The 15018-nt window shown below is 45.7% G+C and overlaps 1 protein-coding gene across 1 annotated transcript in view; it reads left to right on the top strand.

Moving 5' to 3' along the window:
- Window positions 1–14606, top strand: part of LOC137345320 (ICOS ligand-like) — a 36672-nt gene extending 22066 nt beyond the window's left edge. Inside the window, exons 7-8 of the mRNA XM_068008818.1 lie at window positions 11573–11678; window positions 14523–14606. Coding sequence (XP_067864919.1) covers window positions 11573–11678; window positions 14523–14568 — 152 coding nt within the window. The 3' untranslated portion in view covers window positions 14569–14606. The remainder of the gene's footprint in view (window positions 1–11572; window positions 11679–14522) is intronic.
- The last annotated feature ends 412 nt before the right edge of the window (window positions 14607–15018 follow it).

Here is a 15018-nt window from a genome sequence, read left to right as displayed (position 1 = left end):
GTATACATACCCAAACCCTAATGTATACTAACCCTGAACCATAATGTATACTGACCATCACCCTAATGTATAATAACCCTAACCCTAATGTACAGTAACCCTGAACCCAAATGTGCACTAACGCTAATGCCTAGCAACCCCAACCCTACTTTACACCAACCCTAACCCCAATGTACACTAACCCTAACCCTAAAGTATACCAACCCTAACCCCAATGTATCCTAACCCTGAACCATAATGTATACTGACCCTAACCCTAATGTATACTAACCCTGAACCATAATGTATACTGACCCTAACCCTAATGTATAATAACCCGAACCCTAATGTACAGTAACCCTGAACCTAAATGTACACTAACCCTAATGTATACCAACCCTAACCCTAATGTATTATAGCCCTGATCCATAATGTTTACTGACCCTGAACCCTAATGGATACTAACCCTGAACCATAATGTATACTGACCCTAACCCGAATGTATACCAACCCTAACCCTTATGTATACTGACCCTAACCCTAATGTAAACTAACCCTAAACCTAATGTATACTAACCCTGAACCCAAATGAATACTGACCCTAATGCTAATGTATACTGACCCTTAACCTAATGTATACTGACCCTAATGCTAATGTATACTGACCCTAACCCTAATGTGTAATGACCCTAACGCTAATGTATACTGACCCTAATGTGTACTGACCCTAACCAGAATGTGTACTAACCCTAACCCTAATGTATACTGACCCTAACCCTAATTAATACTGACGCTGAACCCTAATGTATACCAACCCTAACCCTAATGTGCAAGGAACCAAACTTAATGTATCCTGGCTCTAATGTATACTGACCCTAACGCTAATAATTACTAACCCTAATGTATACTCACCCTCACCCTAATGTATACTAACCCTGAACCCTAATGTATACTGACCCTAACCCTAATGTACACTGACCCTAATCCTAATGTATACTAACCCTGAACCCTAATGTATACTGACCCTAACTCTAATGTATACAAACCCTAAACCTAAAGTATACTAACCCTGAACCTTAATGAATACAGACACTAAAGCTAATGTATACTGAACCTAACTCTAATGTGTAAGGACCCTAACCCTGATGTATACAAACCCCAACCCTATTGTATACTGACCCTAACCCTAATGTGTACTAACCCAAACCCTAATGTATAGTAACCCTGAACCCTAATGTATACTGACCCTAACTCTAATGTATACTAACCCTAAACCTATGGTATGCTGACCTAAACCTAATGTATACTAACCATGAACCCGAATGAATAATGACCCTAAAGCTAATGTATACTGGCCCTAACCCTAATGTATACTGACCCTAACGCTAATGCATACTGACCATAACCCTAATGTATACTGACCCTATCCCTAATGAATACTGACCCTAGCCCTCATGTGTACTGACCCTAGCCCTAATGTATACCAACCCTAACTCTAATGTATGCTGACCCTAACTCTAATGTAAACTAACCCTAAACCTATGGTATGCTGACCTAAATCTAATGTATACTGACCTAACACTAATGTATATTAACCCTAACCCTAATGTATACTAACCCTGAACCCAAATGTACACTAACCCTAATGCCGAGCAACCCTAACCCTACTGTATACTAACCTGAACCCTCATGTAAACTAACCCTGAACCCAAATGTACACTAACCCTAATGTATGCTAACCCTGAGCCCTAATGTACACTAACCCTTAACCGTAATGTACACTAACCCTAATGCTAATGTACACCAAGCTATAACCCTAATGTACACTAACCCTAACCCTAATGTACAACAACCCTGAACACAAATGTACACTAACCCTAATGTATACTGACCCTAACCCTAATGTATACTAACCCTGAACCATAATGTATACTGACCCTAACCCTAATGAATCATAACCCTAACCCTAATGTACAGTAACACTAAACCCAAATGTACACGAATCCTAATGCCTAGCAACCCTAACCCTACTGTACACTAACCCTGAACCCTAATGTACACCATCCCTAATGTATACTAACCCTGAACCCTAATGTACACTGACCCTGAACCATAATGTTCACGAACCCTAACTCCGAATGTACATTAACCCTAACCCTGAAGTATACCAACCCGAACCCTAATGTATAATAACCATAAACCATTATGTATACTGACCCTAAACCCTAATGTATAATAACCCTAACCCTAATATACAGTAGCCCTGAACGTAAATGAACACGAACCCTAATGTATCCCAACACTAACCCTAATGTACAATAACCGTGAACCTAAATGTACACTAACCATAATGGATACCAACCCTGAACCCGAATGTATACTGACCCTAACCCTAATGTTTACTGACCCTAATCCTGATGTATACTAACCCTAATTCAAATCTATACGAACCCTGAACCCTTATGTATACGGACCCTAACCCTAATGTATACTGCCCTAACCCTAATGTATACTGACCCAAACCCTAATGTATACTGACCCTGGACCCTGATGTATAGTAACCCTGAACCCTAATGCATACTAACCCTGAACCCTACTGTATGCTGACCCTAACGCTAATGTATACTGAACCTGAACCCCAGTGTATACTGACCCTAACCCTAATGTTTAATGATCCTATCCCTAATGTATACTGACCCTGAACCCGAATGTAAACTGACCCTGAACCCTAATGTATACTGTCCCTAACCCTAATGTGTACTGACCCTGAACCCGAATGTATACTGACCCTAACCCAAATGTTTACTGACCCTAATCCAAATGTATACCACCCTGAACCCTAATGTATACTAACCCTGAACCCTAATGTATACTGACCCTGAACCCTAATGTATACTAACCGTGAACCCTAATTTATACTAACCCTGAACGCTGATGTATACTATCCCTGATCCTTAATGTATACTAACCCTGAACTCTGACGTATACTGACCCTGAACCCTACTGTATACTGGCACTGAACCCTAATGTATACTGACCCTGAACGCTAATATAGACTGACCCTAACCCCAATGTATACTAACCCTGAACCCTAATGTATACAAACACTAAGCCTAATGTATACTGACCCTGAACCCTAATGTATACTCACCCTAACCCTAATGTATTCGAACCCTGAACCCGAATGTATCCTGACCCTAACCTTAATGTATACTAACCCTGAACCTTAATGTATACTAGCCCTAAACCTACTGTATACTGACCCAGAACCCTATTGTATACTGACTCTGAACATTAATGTACACTAACTCTGAACCCTAATGTATACTGAACCTGAACCCTACTGTATACTGGCCCTGAACCCTAATGTATACTGACCCTAACCCTAATGTATACTAACCCTGAACCCGAATGTAGACGAACCCTAACCATAATGTATACTGACCTTGAAGCCTAATGTATACTGACCCTTACAGTAATGTATACGATCCCTGAACCCTAATGTATCCCTACCCTAACCCTAATGTATATTAACCCTGAACCCTAATGTATACTGACCCTAACCCTAATATTTACTGACCCTAACCCTAATGTACACTAACCCTGAGCCCTAATGTATACAAACCCTGAGCCCTCATGTATACTGAACCTCACCCTAATGTGTACTGACGCTAACCCTAATGTATACTGACCCTGAACCATAATGTATTCTGTCCTAACCCTAATGTATACTGACCCTATCCCTAAAGTATACTGACCCTAACCCTAATGTATACTAACCCTGAACCCGATTGTATGCAGACCCTAACCCTAATGTATACTAACACTGAACCCTAATGTATACTAACCCTGAACGCTGATGTATACTCACCCTGAGCCCTGATGTATCCTGACCCTCAACCCTACTGTATACTGACCCGGAACCCGAATGGATACTGACCCTGAACCCGAATGTATATTAACCCTGAACCTTATATATACAAACCCTGAACCCTAATGTATACTGATCCTGAACCTAATGTGTACTGACACTAACACTAATGTATACTAACCCTGAACCCGAATGTATGCTAACCCTAACCCTAATGTTTACTGACCCTAATCCTGATGTATACTAACCCTAATTCAAATCTATACTGAATCTGAACCCTAATGTATACTAATCCTGAACCCTAATGTATGCTTACCCTGAACCCTAATGTATACTGACCCTAACCCTAATGTATACTAACCCTGAACCCTAATGTAGACTCGCCCTGAACCCTAATGTATACTGACCCTAACCCTAATGTATATTGACCCTGAACCCTAATCTATACTAACCCTAACCCCAATGTATCCTGACCCTAACCCTAATGTATACTAACCCTGAACCTTAATGTGTACGAACCCTGAACCCTAATTTATACTGACCCAGAACCCTAATGTATATTAACCCTGAACCCTGATGTATGTTAACCCTGAACCCTGATGTATACTGACCCTGAACCTAATGTATACTGACCCTAACACTAATGTCTGCTGACCCTATCCCTACTGTATACTGGCCCTGAACGTGAATGTATACTGACCCTGAACCCTAATGTATACTGACCTTAACCCTAATGTATACTAACCCTGAACTCGAATGTATACTGACCCGAACCCTAATGTTTACTGACCCTAATCCTGATGTATACTAACCCTAATTCAAATCTATACTGACCCTGAACCCTAATGATATACTAACCCAGAACCCTAATGTATGCTGACCCTGAACCCGAATGTATACTGACCCTAACCCTAATGTAAACTAACCCTGAACCCTAATGTATACTAACACTAACCCGAATGTATACTGACCCTAACCCTAATGTATACTAACCCTGAACCCTAATGTATACTAACCCTGAACCCTAATGTATACTGACCCTAACCCTAATGTATATTGACCCTGAACCCTAATGTATACTGACCCTAACCCTAATGTATACTGACCCTATCCCTAATGTATTTTGACCCTGAACCCTAATGTATACTGACCCTGAACCCGAATGTATACTGACCCTGACCCGAATGCTTACTAACCCTGAACCCGAATGTATGCTGACCCTGACCCGAATGGCTACTGACCCTGAACCCGAATGTATGCCATCCCTAACCTGAGTGTATACTAACCCTATCCTTTCTGTATACTAACCCTAACATTAGTGTATACTAACCCTAATCCTAATGTATATTAATACTAACCGTTTTGTATACGAACCCCAATGTGCCCTAATCTAATGTACCCTAACCTTAATGCACCCGAACTCGAACACTGACCCCTACTGCCCAAAATATGGAATTTAAATTGGGGTAAGTTGAACATTTATTGAAATAATATTAGCACAGACAGGACTAGAGACATCATTAAAATGTAATCAGTAAAATAATTCGTTTGTTAAACGCCATAACGATGGCAGAGTAGGCGATGTGTGGCAGCTGCAGAATGTGGGAGCTGGTGGATACCAGTGTGATCCAGGGCAAACACGCCTGTCGTAAGTAGCTGCAGCTTGAGGAGCTTTGGCTCAGAGTCATTGAACTGGAGGTCGAGCTCCAGATACTGCGACACATCAGGGAGGGGGAAAGTTACCTGGTCACTTTGTAGCAGGAGATAGTCACACCCCTTAGGATAGGGTCTTCTGATTTGTTCAGTGGTCAGGAACAGGAGAGTGTGACTGCGAGTGAGGCAGGTAAGGGTATCGAGAAGTCAGAAGTGGAGGACCCTCAGCCCTTGCAGTTGTCAAAGAAGTTCGAGGTTCTTGCAGCTTGTATGGACAAGAGCGAGGGGTTCAGGGTGAATGTGTGAACTCACCAAGGCACCATGGTACAGGAAGCCATTCCAGTTGGGGGAGTAATTAGGAATGTAGTGGTAATAGGGGGCAGTATAGTCAGGGGGATAGACATAGTTCTGTGCAGCCCAAAGCGAGACTCCAGAAGGCTGTGTTGCCTGCCCGCTGTCTGGATTCGGGACATCTGCTCCGGGCTGGAGAGAAACTAGCAGTGGGAGGGGGAGGATCCAGTTGTCATGGTCCACGTGGGTACCAATGACATAGATAGGACTGGGAAAAAGGTTCTATTTAGGGAGTATGAGCAGCTAGGGGCGAAGTTAAAAAGCAGAACCTCAAAGGTAATATTCTCTGAATTCTTACCTGAGCCACAAGCAAATTGGAGTCGGGTAAATAAGATTAGAGAGTAAAATGCGTGGCTGCAAGATTGGTGTCGGAGAAAAGGGTTTCAATTCATGGGGCACTGGCAGCAGTACTGGGGAAAGTCGGATCTGTCATATTGGGATGGTCTTCACTCGAACTATGCTGGGACCAGTGTTCTGGTGAGTCATATAACTAGGGCTTTAAGCGAGGGCTGTAAAATAAAAAGTGGAACGAAGGATCAAGCAAGGGAAGATATGATAAATTAAAGAGAGAGGAAAAGGCAAGAGAGATCGGTAGAAATAAGGGAACACATAACCTGTGTGTGGCAGGAAGGGTCAGAGCGTACAAACTTACACGTGCACCAGCAGATAAGGTTAGAGGTTGTGAAAATAATAAAAAGACAGAATTAAAGGCACTCTATCAGAATGCACACAGCATTCGCAAAAAGATGGATGAATGACGGCACAAATAGTAGTAAACAGGTATGATCTAATTGCCATTACAGAGACATGGCTGCAGGGTGACAAGACAGGGAACTGAAAGTCCAAGGGTATTCAACATTTAGGAAGGACAGGCAAAAGAGGAAAGGAGGTGGGCTAGCACTGCTAATAAAGGATCAGATCAGTATATTACTGAGAGAGAATCTTAGATCGAAGGAGCAAGAGCTAGAATCAGTTTGGGTGGAGCTAAGAGACAGCAAAGGGCAGAAAACATTGGCTGTCGTTGTTATCGGCCCACAAAGAGTAGTGGTAAAGTAGGATATGATATACATCAGGAAATTAGAGGTGCATGAAACAAGGGTAATACTGTATTCACGGGGCACTTCAATCTGCATATAGACGGGGTAAACCTAATTAGCACTAATGCTGTGGAGGATGAATTCCTGGAATGTATACGAGATGGTTTCCCAGAACAGTATGCTTAGTAACAACCAGAGAATGAGTTATTTTAGATCTGGTATTGTGCAATGAGATAGGGCTAATTAATAATCTGGTTGGAAAGGCACCTTTAGGGAAGAGTGACCATAATGTAATAGAATTGTATTTTAGGCTTGCAAGTGATGTAATTCAATCCAAAACTATGATCTTAAATCTAAACAAAGGAAACTACAAAGGTATGAGGGCAAATTGGCTGCGGTAGATTGGGAAATTATATTAAAAATGTGATGTTCGACAGGCATGCTAGCATTTGAAGAATTAATACATGGTTTACAACGGATTCCATTCCTTTGAGGCACAAAAACCCAGCAGGAAATGTAACAAGGTTAAAGATTATATTAGATCAAAGGAAGAGGCGTATAAAGTTGCTAAACTGTAGTAAGTCTGAGGATTGGGAGCCTTTTAGCCTTCAGCAAAGGAGGACCAAGAAACCGATAGAGAATATAGAATAACAAAAACATAAAAACGGACCATAAAAGCTTCTGTAGGTATGCAAAAAGGAAACGATTAGCAAAGATAACTGTGGGCCCTTACAAGCAGAGTAAGGAGAATTTATCATGGTGAACAAGGAAGTGGCTGAGAAACTAAACAAATATTTCTGTCTGTCTTCACAGTGGAAGATGCAAAAATGCTCCCAGAAATGCTAGAGAAACAAGGGACTAGTGCGAGGGAGGAACTGAAGGAGCTTAGCAGAAGTAAAAAAAAGTCGGACAGGGGAAATTAATGAGACTCGAAGTTAATAAATCCCCTGCACCTGATGATCTGCACTGCACTTGGTTCTGGTGTCCATATCTCTTGGTTAGACCACACTTGGAGCACTGTACACACTTCTGGTCTCCATATCCCTTGGATAGACCACACTTGGAGCACTGTACACAGTTCCAGTATCCATATCCCTTGGTTAAACCACACTTGGAGAACTGTACACAGTTCTGCTCTCCATATCCCTTGCTTAGACCACACTTGGAGCACTGAATACAGTTCCAGTCTACATATCCCTTGGTTTGACCACACTTGGAGCACTGTACACAGTTCTGGTGTCCATATCCTTTGGTTAGACCACACTTGGAGCACTGTACACAGTTCCAGTCTCCATATCCCTTGGTCAGACCACATTTGGAGCACTGTACACAGTTCCGGTCTCCATATCCCTTTGTTAAACCACACTTGAAGCAATGTACACAGTTCTGGTCTCCTTAACCCTTAGTTAGACCGCACTTGGAGCACTGGGCACAGTTCCAGTCTCCATATCCCTTGGTTAGACCACACTTGGACTACTGTGCACAGTTCCGGCCTCCATATCCCTTAGTTAGACCACACCTGGAGCACTGTGCACATTTCTGGTCTCCATATCCCTTGGTTAGACCACACTTGGAGCACTGTGCACTGTTCCGGTCTCCATATCCCTTGGTGAGACCACACTTGGAGCACTGTGTACAGTTGTGGTCCCCATATCCCTTGGTTAGGCCACACTTCGAGCATTGTGCACAGTACTGGTCTCCATATCCCTTGGTTAGACCACACTTGGAGCACTGTGCACAGTTCGAGTCTCCATATCCCTTGTTTATAACACACTTGGAGCATTGTGTACCATTCTGATCTCTGTTTTCCTTGGTTAGACCACACGTGGAGCACTGTTCACAGTTCTGGTCTCCATATCTCTTGGTGAGATCATACTTGGAGCACTGTGCACAGTTCTGGTCTCCATATCATTTGGTTATACCACACCTGGAGCACTGTGCACAGTTCCAATCTCCATATCCCTTGGTTAGACCACATTTGGAGCACTGTGCACAGTTCTGGTCTCCAAATCCTTTGGTTAGACCACATTTGGAGCACTGTGCACAGTTCTGGTCTCCAAATCCTTTGGTTAGACCCACACTTGGAGCACTGTACACAGTTCCAGTCTCCATATCCCTTGGTCAGACCACATTTGGAGCACTGTGCACAGTTCTGGTCTCCAAATCCTTTGGTTAGACCCACACTTGGAGCACTGTACACAGTTCCAGTCTCCTTATCCCTTAGTTAGACCACACTTGGAGCACTGGGCACAGTTCCAGTCTCCATATCCCTTGGTTAGACCACACTTGGAGCACTGTGCACAGTTCTGGTCTCCATATCCCTTGGTTAGACCACACTTGGAGCACTGTGCACAGTTCGAGTCTCCATATCCCTTGTTTAGAACACACTTGGAGCATTGTGTACCAGTCTGGTCTCCGTTATCCTTGGTTAGACCACAAGTGGAGCACTGTTCACAGTTCTGGTCTCCATATCCGTTGGTTATACCACACCTGGAGCAGTCTGCACAGTTCCAATCTCCATATCTCTTGGTTAGACCACACTTGGAGCATTGTGTACCATTCTGATCTCTGTTTTCCTTGGTTAGACCACACGTGGAGCACTGTTCTCAGTTCCGCTCTCCATATCCCTTGGTTAGACCACTATTGGAGCACTGTGCACAGTTGTGTTCTCCTCATACCTTGGTAAGATCACACATGGAGAACTGGGCACAGTTCCGGTCTCCATATCTCTTCGTTAGACCACACTTGGAGCACTGTGCACAGTTCCGGTCTCCATATCCCTTGGTTAAACCACACTTGGAGCACTGTACGCAGTTACAGTCTCCATAACCATTAGTTAGACCACACTTGGAGCACTGCACACAGTTCCACTCTCCATATCCCTTGGTTAGACCACACTTGGAGAACGGTGCACAGTTCTGATCTCCATATCCCTTGGTTAAACCACACTTGGAGCACTGTACACAGTTCCAGTCTCCATATCCCTTAGTTAGATCACATCTGGATCACTGTGCGCAGTTCTGGTCTCCATATCCCTTGGTTAGACAACACTTGCAGCACTGTGCACGGTTCCCGTCTCCATATCCCTTGGTTAGACCATACTTGGAGCATTGTGCACAGTTCTGGTCTCCATATCCCTTAGTTAGACCACACTTGGAGCACTGTGCACAGTTCGAGTCTCCATATCCCTTGTTTAGACCACACTTGGAGCATTGTGCACAGTTCTGGTCTCCATATCCCTTAGTTGGACCACACTTGGAGCACTGTGCACAGTTCGAGTCTCCATATCCCTTGTTTAGACCACACTTGGAGTATTGTGTACCACTCTGGTCTCCGTTTTCCTTGGTTAGACCACACGTGGAGCACTGTGCACAGTTCTGGTCTCCATATCCTTTGGTTAGACCCACACTTGGAGCACTGTGTACAGTTCTGGTCTCCATATCCCTTGGTTAGACCAACCTTGGAGCACTGTGCACCGTTCCGGTCTCCATATCCTTTGGTTAGACCACACTTGGAGCACTGTGCACTTTTGTAGTCTCCGCATACCTTGGTTATATCACACATGGAGAACTGTGCACAGTTCCAGTCTCCATATCCCTTGGTTATACCATGCTTGGAGCTCTATGCAAAGTTCCAATCTCCATATCCCCTGATTAGACCACACTTGGAGCATTTTGCACAGTCCCGGTCTCCATATCCCTGGGTTACACCACAGTTGGAGCACTGTGCACAGTTCCAGTCTCCATATCCCTTTGTTAGATCACACTTGGAGCACTATGCACAGTTCCAGTCTCCATATCCCTTGATTGGACCACACTTGGAGCACTGTGCACAGTCCCCGTCTCCATATCCCTGGGTTATACCACAGTTGGAGCACTGTGCACAGTTCCAGTCTCCATATCCCTTTGTTAGATCACACTTGGAGCACTGTGCACAGTTCTGGTCTCCATATCCCTTGGTTAGACCCACACCTGGAGCACTGTGCACAGTTACAGTCTCCATATCCCTTGGTTAGACAACATTTGGAGCACTGTGCTTTGTTCCAGTCTCCATATTCCTTGGTTAGACCCACACTTAGAGCACTGTGCACAGTTCCAGTCTCCATATCCCTTGGTTAGACCAACATTGGGAGCACTGTGACTTAGTTGAATGATAGCAGAACTGGGAAGTTACGGCAATCAGGAAAGACTGAACGGACTTGGACTCTTTTCAGTAGAAAAGGGCAGACTGAGGGATGACCTGACAGATGTCTTTAAAATCATGGACATTTCGATGGGACTGATGTATAGAAGATGTTTGTGAGATCAGATCTCGGGACCGTCAATATAAGATAGTAATAAATCCAGACAGGGAATTCAGTAGAAACATCTTTCCCCAAAGAGTGGTGAGAATGTGCAACTCTCTCCCACAGGGATTGGGTGAGGTTAATAGTGTGGATGTATTTAAGGGGGAAGCTGGAGAAACACATGGGAGAGAAAGGAATAGAAGAATATGACTCTCAATCTCTCTGTCTGTCTCTCCTTTCCGGGATCTTACTCTCTGTCTGTCTGTCTGTCTCTCTTTCCTGATATATCTCTGTCTCTCTCTTTTCCTTGTTCAATCCAACAGGACAATATTAAACTGGTCCAGTTCTGAGACATCAGTATAGACTGTTCATATTAAGATGTATTCTCTTTCACAGATGGGGAACACCAGGTCGAACATCATTCCAGCATCATTGGAATTGTCATATCCGTTCCCATCGCTTTTGTTTTTTCTCTTTGCCTCTGGAAAATCTCGAAAAGTCAGTGAGTATAAATTTAATTTAATCTCTCTTTGACCCTCTGTATCTAATCCCTATGTTTTTAGGACTTGCATAAAGCAATATATCATCACTGTGTCTAACCTGCTTTCTTTCAGCAACCAAAACCTGAGGAACCGCCCCTTCAAATACTCAAAGAGGGGCTGCAACCACGCACACTCCATATATACATGGAACACGGACTCGTCCAGGCCACAGAAAGTACAGGCGGCCAGGGAGTCCGTGAACCTGCTTAAAAGTCTGTTGCACGGGACTGCCCTGTGCAACACCCTCCACCCCAGGTCCCCAATGTCAAGGGGGAGGACTCCCACGGAGAGAGACCTCCATCGGGGTTTCCCCTTGCCGCCAGATGGCAACGCGGACCACCAGGGCATGTCCGGCTGGCTGACGAGTGAGAGGAAGTGGAGAGTGTGCAGGAGCAGCCCGTACAGGAACCCCTCCACGCCGGTTGGAATGGCACGGAGGACATTTCCAATAGGCAGCTCGGTTTGTGCTGGACCAGCTCCCGAGGAGGGTATCAGGTCCTCGTTCCGAAGTGCACGTTCCAGAGGCTGTTCTCCCGAAGACCGAGCAGGACTGGAGTGAGCCCGGTCTTTACCTCCCCCAGATGGTGCAGGTGGGGAAGGAGGAGCTCACCAGGAATGAAGGGCGGAACGTTGCATAAAATGACCCTTTGCACCGTGGCCTCCAGGGGGTCCACTGGAAGAAAGGTCCCGCCCATGGTGAGCCCCTTGTTCAGAGCCAGGGTCACCGCCCGCTCGGTCTTCAGGAAAAACACTGCCTTCCCGTACATTTTAGAGGCTGCAACAATGGCTGAAGGGCCGAAAATCTTGGCCATTGCCTTTACACATGCCTCTATTGACATATTGGGGTGGACGTAGCTCTTGACCCCATGCTTCGATGTTATTAATGCAAATGGTGATGGGGCAACAGGTGCAGCTGCAGCAGCCACAACATCCATGCGAGAAGACCCCGCCACCAGTGAAGAGCGGCTTGCCATGGGGTCGCAGAGCCACACCCACTGCCAAGAAACAAAGCACAATACAATTTCTTTCTTTAAAAAACTGAAGCAATTTGATGGGAGGGTGGGAGCAGAGCAGGATAGGGGTGAAAAGGAGAGGAGAGGATAGGTGGCCGAGGGTTGCAAGGGAGAGAACAACTGAGAGGATGTTGCTGTACGATCGGTGGTTGGAGCACATTGCTGCAGAGTCCACCATCCTGTCTTCCAGTTAGGGGAGGGCTCTTCGATCGGGTCGGCTAGAGCCGCCCGGTTCTCTCCTATTCCTGCTGTTGTTAAAGAGTTTCTCAGCAGGGCAGCTCCAGTCATCCCGAGCCACACAGTTGGGGGTGGGGAGGGAGCCCCCTTTGTGCAGGATGGCAGATAAACACACGAGCAAATACAAGGGCTCCCGATAGAATTTGGCAGCCCCACCCCTGGATCTTCCGGTGCCTTCTCCCTCCCCCAACAGTCCAAACAACAAACAGTTCTCTGGTGCTCCAACACCCACCTCTCCAAAATGACTTTCAGGTCTTCCCTGTTCTTGTAAAAATAGCAACAGTTCCACAGTTGAAGCTGGAAGTTGCCGCTCTCTCCACTCTCCTGTCCAGTTCCAGCTCCCACAGCCTGCTCGAGTGCAGTTGTTCTCCCTGACTGCACACAGGAAGTGCTCCCAACTCTCCAGCCAATCCCGAGTGTCCTTGTCCTGGGAGTGTTTGGGACAGAGTAGAGGGAGCTTTACTCTGCATCTAACATGACTGACCCTCTGACAGTGCAGCTCACCCTCAGTACTGACCCTGTGACAGTGCATCTCAGCCTCAGTACTGACCCTCCGACAGTACAGCGCACCCTCAGCACTGACCCTCTGACAGTTCAGCTCACCCTCAGTTCTGACCCTCTGACAGAGCAGTGCTCCCTCAGTACTGACCCTCTGACAGTGCAGCCCTCCTTCAGTACTGACCCTCTGACAGCGCAGCACTCCCTCAGTACTGACTCTCTGAAAGTGCAGCGCTCCCTCAGTACTGACCCTCTGACAGTGCGGTACACCCTCAGTACTGACCTTCCGACAGTGCGGCACTCCCCCAGTGCTGACTCTCTGACAGTGCTGAACTCCGTCAGTACTGACCCTCTGACAGTGCAGCATTCCCTCAGTACTGTCCCTCCGACAGTGCAGAGCACCCTCAGTACTGACCCTCCAACACTGCAGCGCTCGCTCAGTACTGACACTCTGACCATGCAACACTCCCTCAGGACTGACCCTCTGACAGTGCAGCATTTCCTCACTGCTGACCCTCTGACAGTTCAGCATTACCTCAGTTCTGACCCTCTGACAGTGCAGCATTCCCTCAGTACTGACCCTCTGACAGTGCAGCGCTCCCTCGGTACTGACCCTCTCACAGTGCAGCGCTCCCTCAGTCCTGACCCTCCGACAGTGCAGCACTCACTCAGTCCTGATCCTCTGACAATGCAGCGCTCCCTCAGTACTGACACTCTGACAGTGCACTGCTCCCTCAGTACTGACACTCTGACAGTGCAGCACTCCCTCAGTGGTCTAAGTAGATTATCCCCCATGTTCTGCCGTCTCTGTAAGTAAGTGAAGTACCTCAAGCATGGAGCTGTTCTGTTAATGGAGGAATTTGATCACTTGCGGGATGGATTGCGTCCCCGCACTCACAGGCGAATGTCCTGTGGGCTTTGTTACTTATCTGGTGCCAGGGTGTACAATGTCCTCACTATTCTGTAGCCACCTGACTACGTGGGGAGATTTAATGTCTTTTCAGTTTATTATATAGAAAGATTGACTCTCTCCCGATATCTCTCCGTCTCTGACAGGTTGTGCGATGGAGTTAGAAGAAGGAGACAATCCTCGACAGTTTAAACTGATCAATAAATGGAGGAACTCTCCGGGATTTTTAATGTCTCTGTGTTCTTGAATGATGGATTTCACAGGAGGAATGTTTATGGAATATTAAACAGGTCACATGTCCCAGATACTTCGGTCAGTCACATCATGTACACTCTCCCCTATCACAGTCTCTGCGCCCCCATTCAATCTCCCACAGCCCATGTACACTCTCCCCTAGCACAGTCTCTACGCCCCCATTCAATCTCCCATAGCCCATGTACACTCTCAATTATTACAGTCTCTAAACCCCCATTCAATCTCCCACAGCCCATGTTCAATCTCCCCTATCACCGTCTCTACATCCCCATTCAAACTCCCACAGCCCAAGTACACTGTCCTCTATCACAGTCTCTACATCCCGATTCAATCTCCCACAGCTCATGTACACGCTCCCCTAACACAGTTTCTACTTCCCCATTCAAT

Source organism: Heterodontus francisci, chromosome 28 (assembly GCF_036365525.1).
Source record: "Heterodontus francisci isolate sHetFra1 chromosome 28, sHetFra1.hap1, whole genome shotgun sequence".
Lineage (NCBI taxonomy): Eukaryota > Metazoa > Chordata > Chondrichthyes > Heterodontiformes > Heterodontidae > Heterodontus > Heterodontus francisci.
This window is presented reverse-complemented; position numbering and strand designations above follow the sequence as displayed.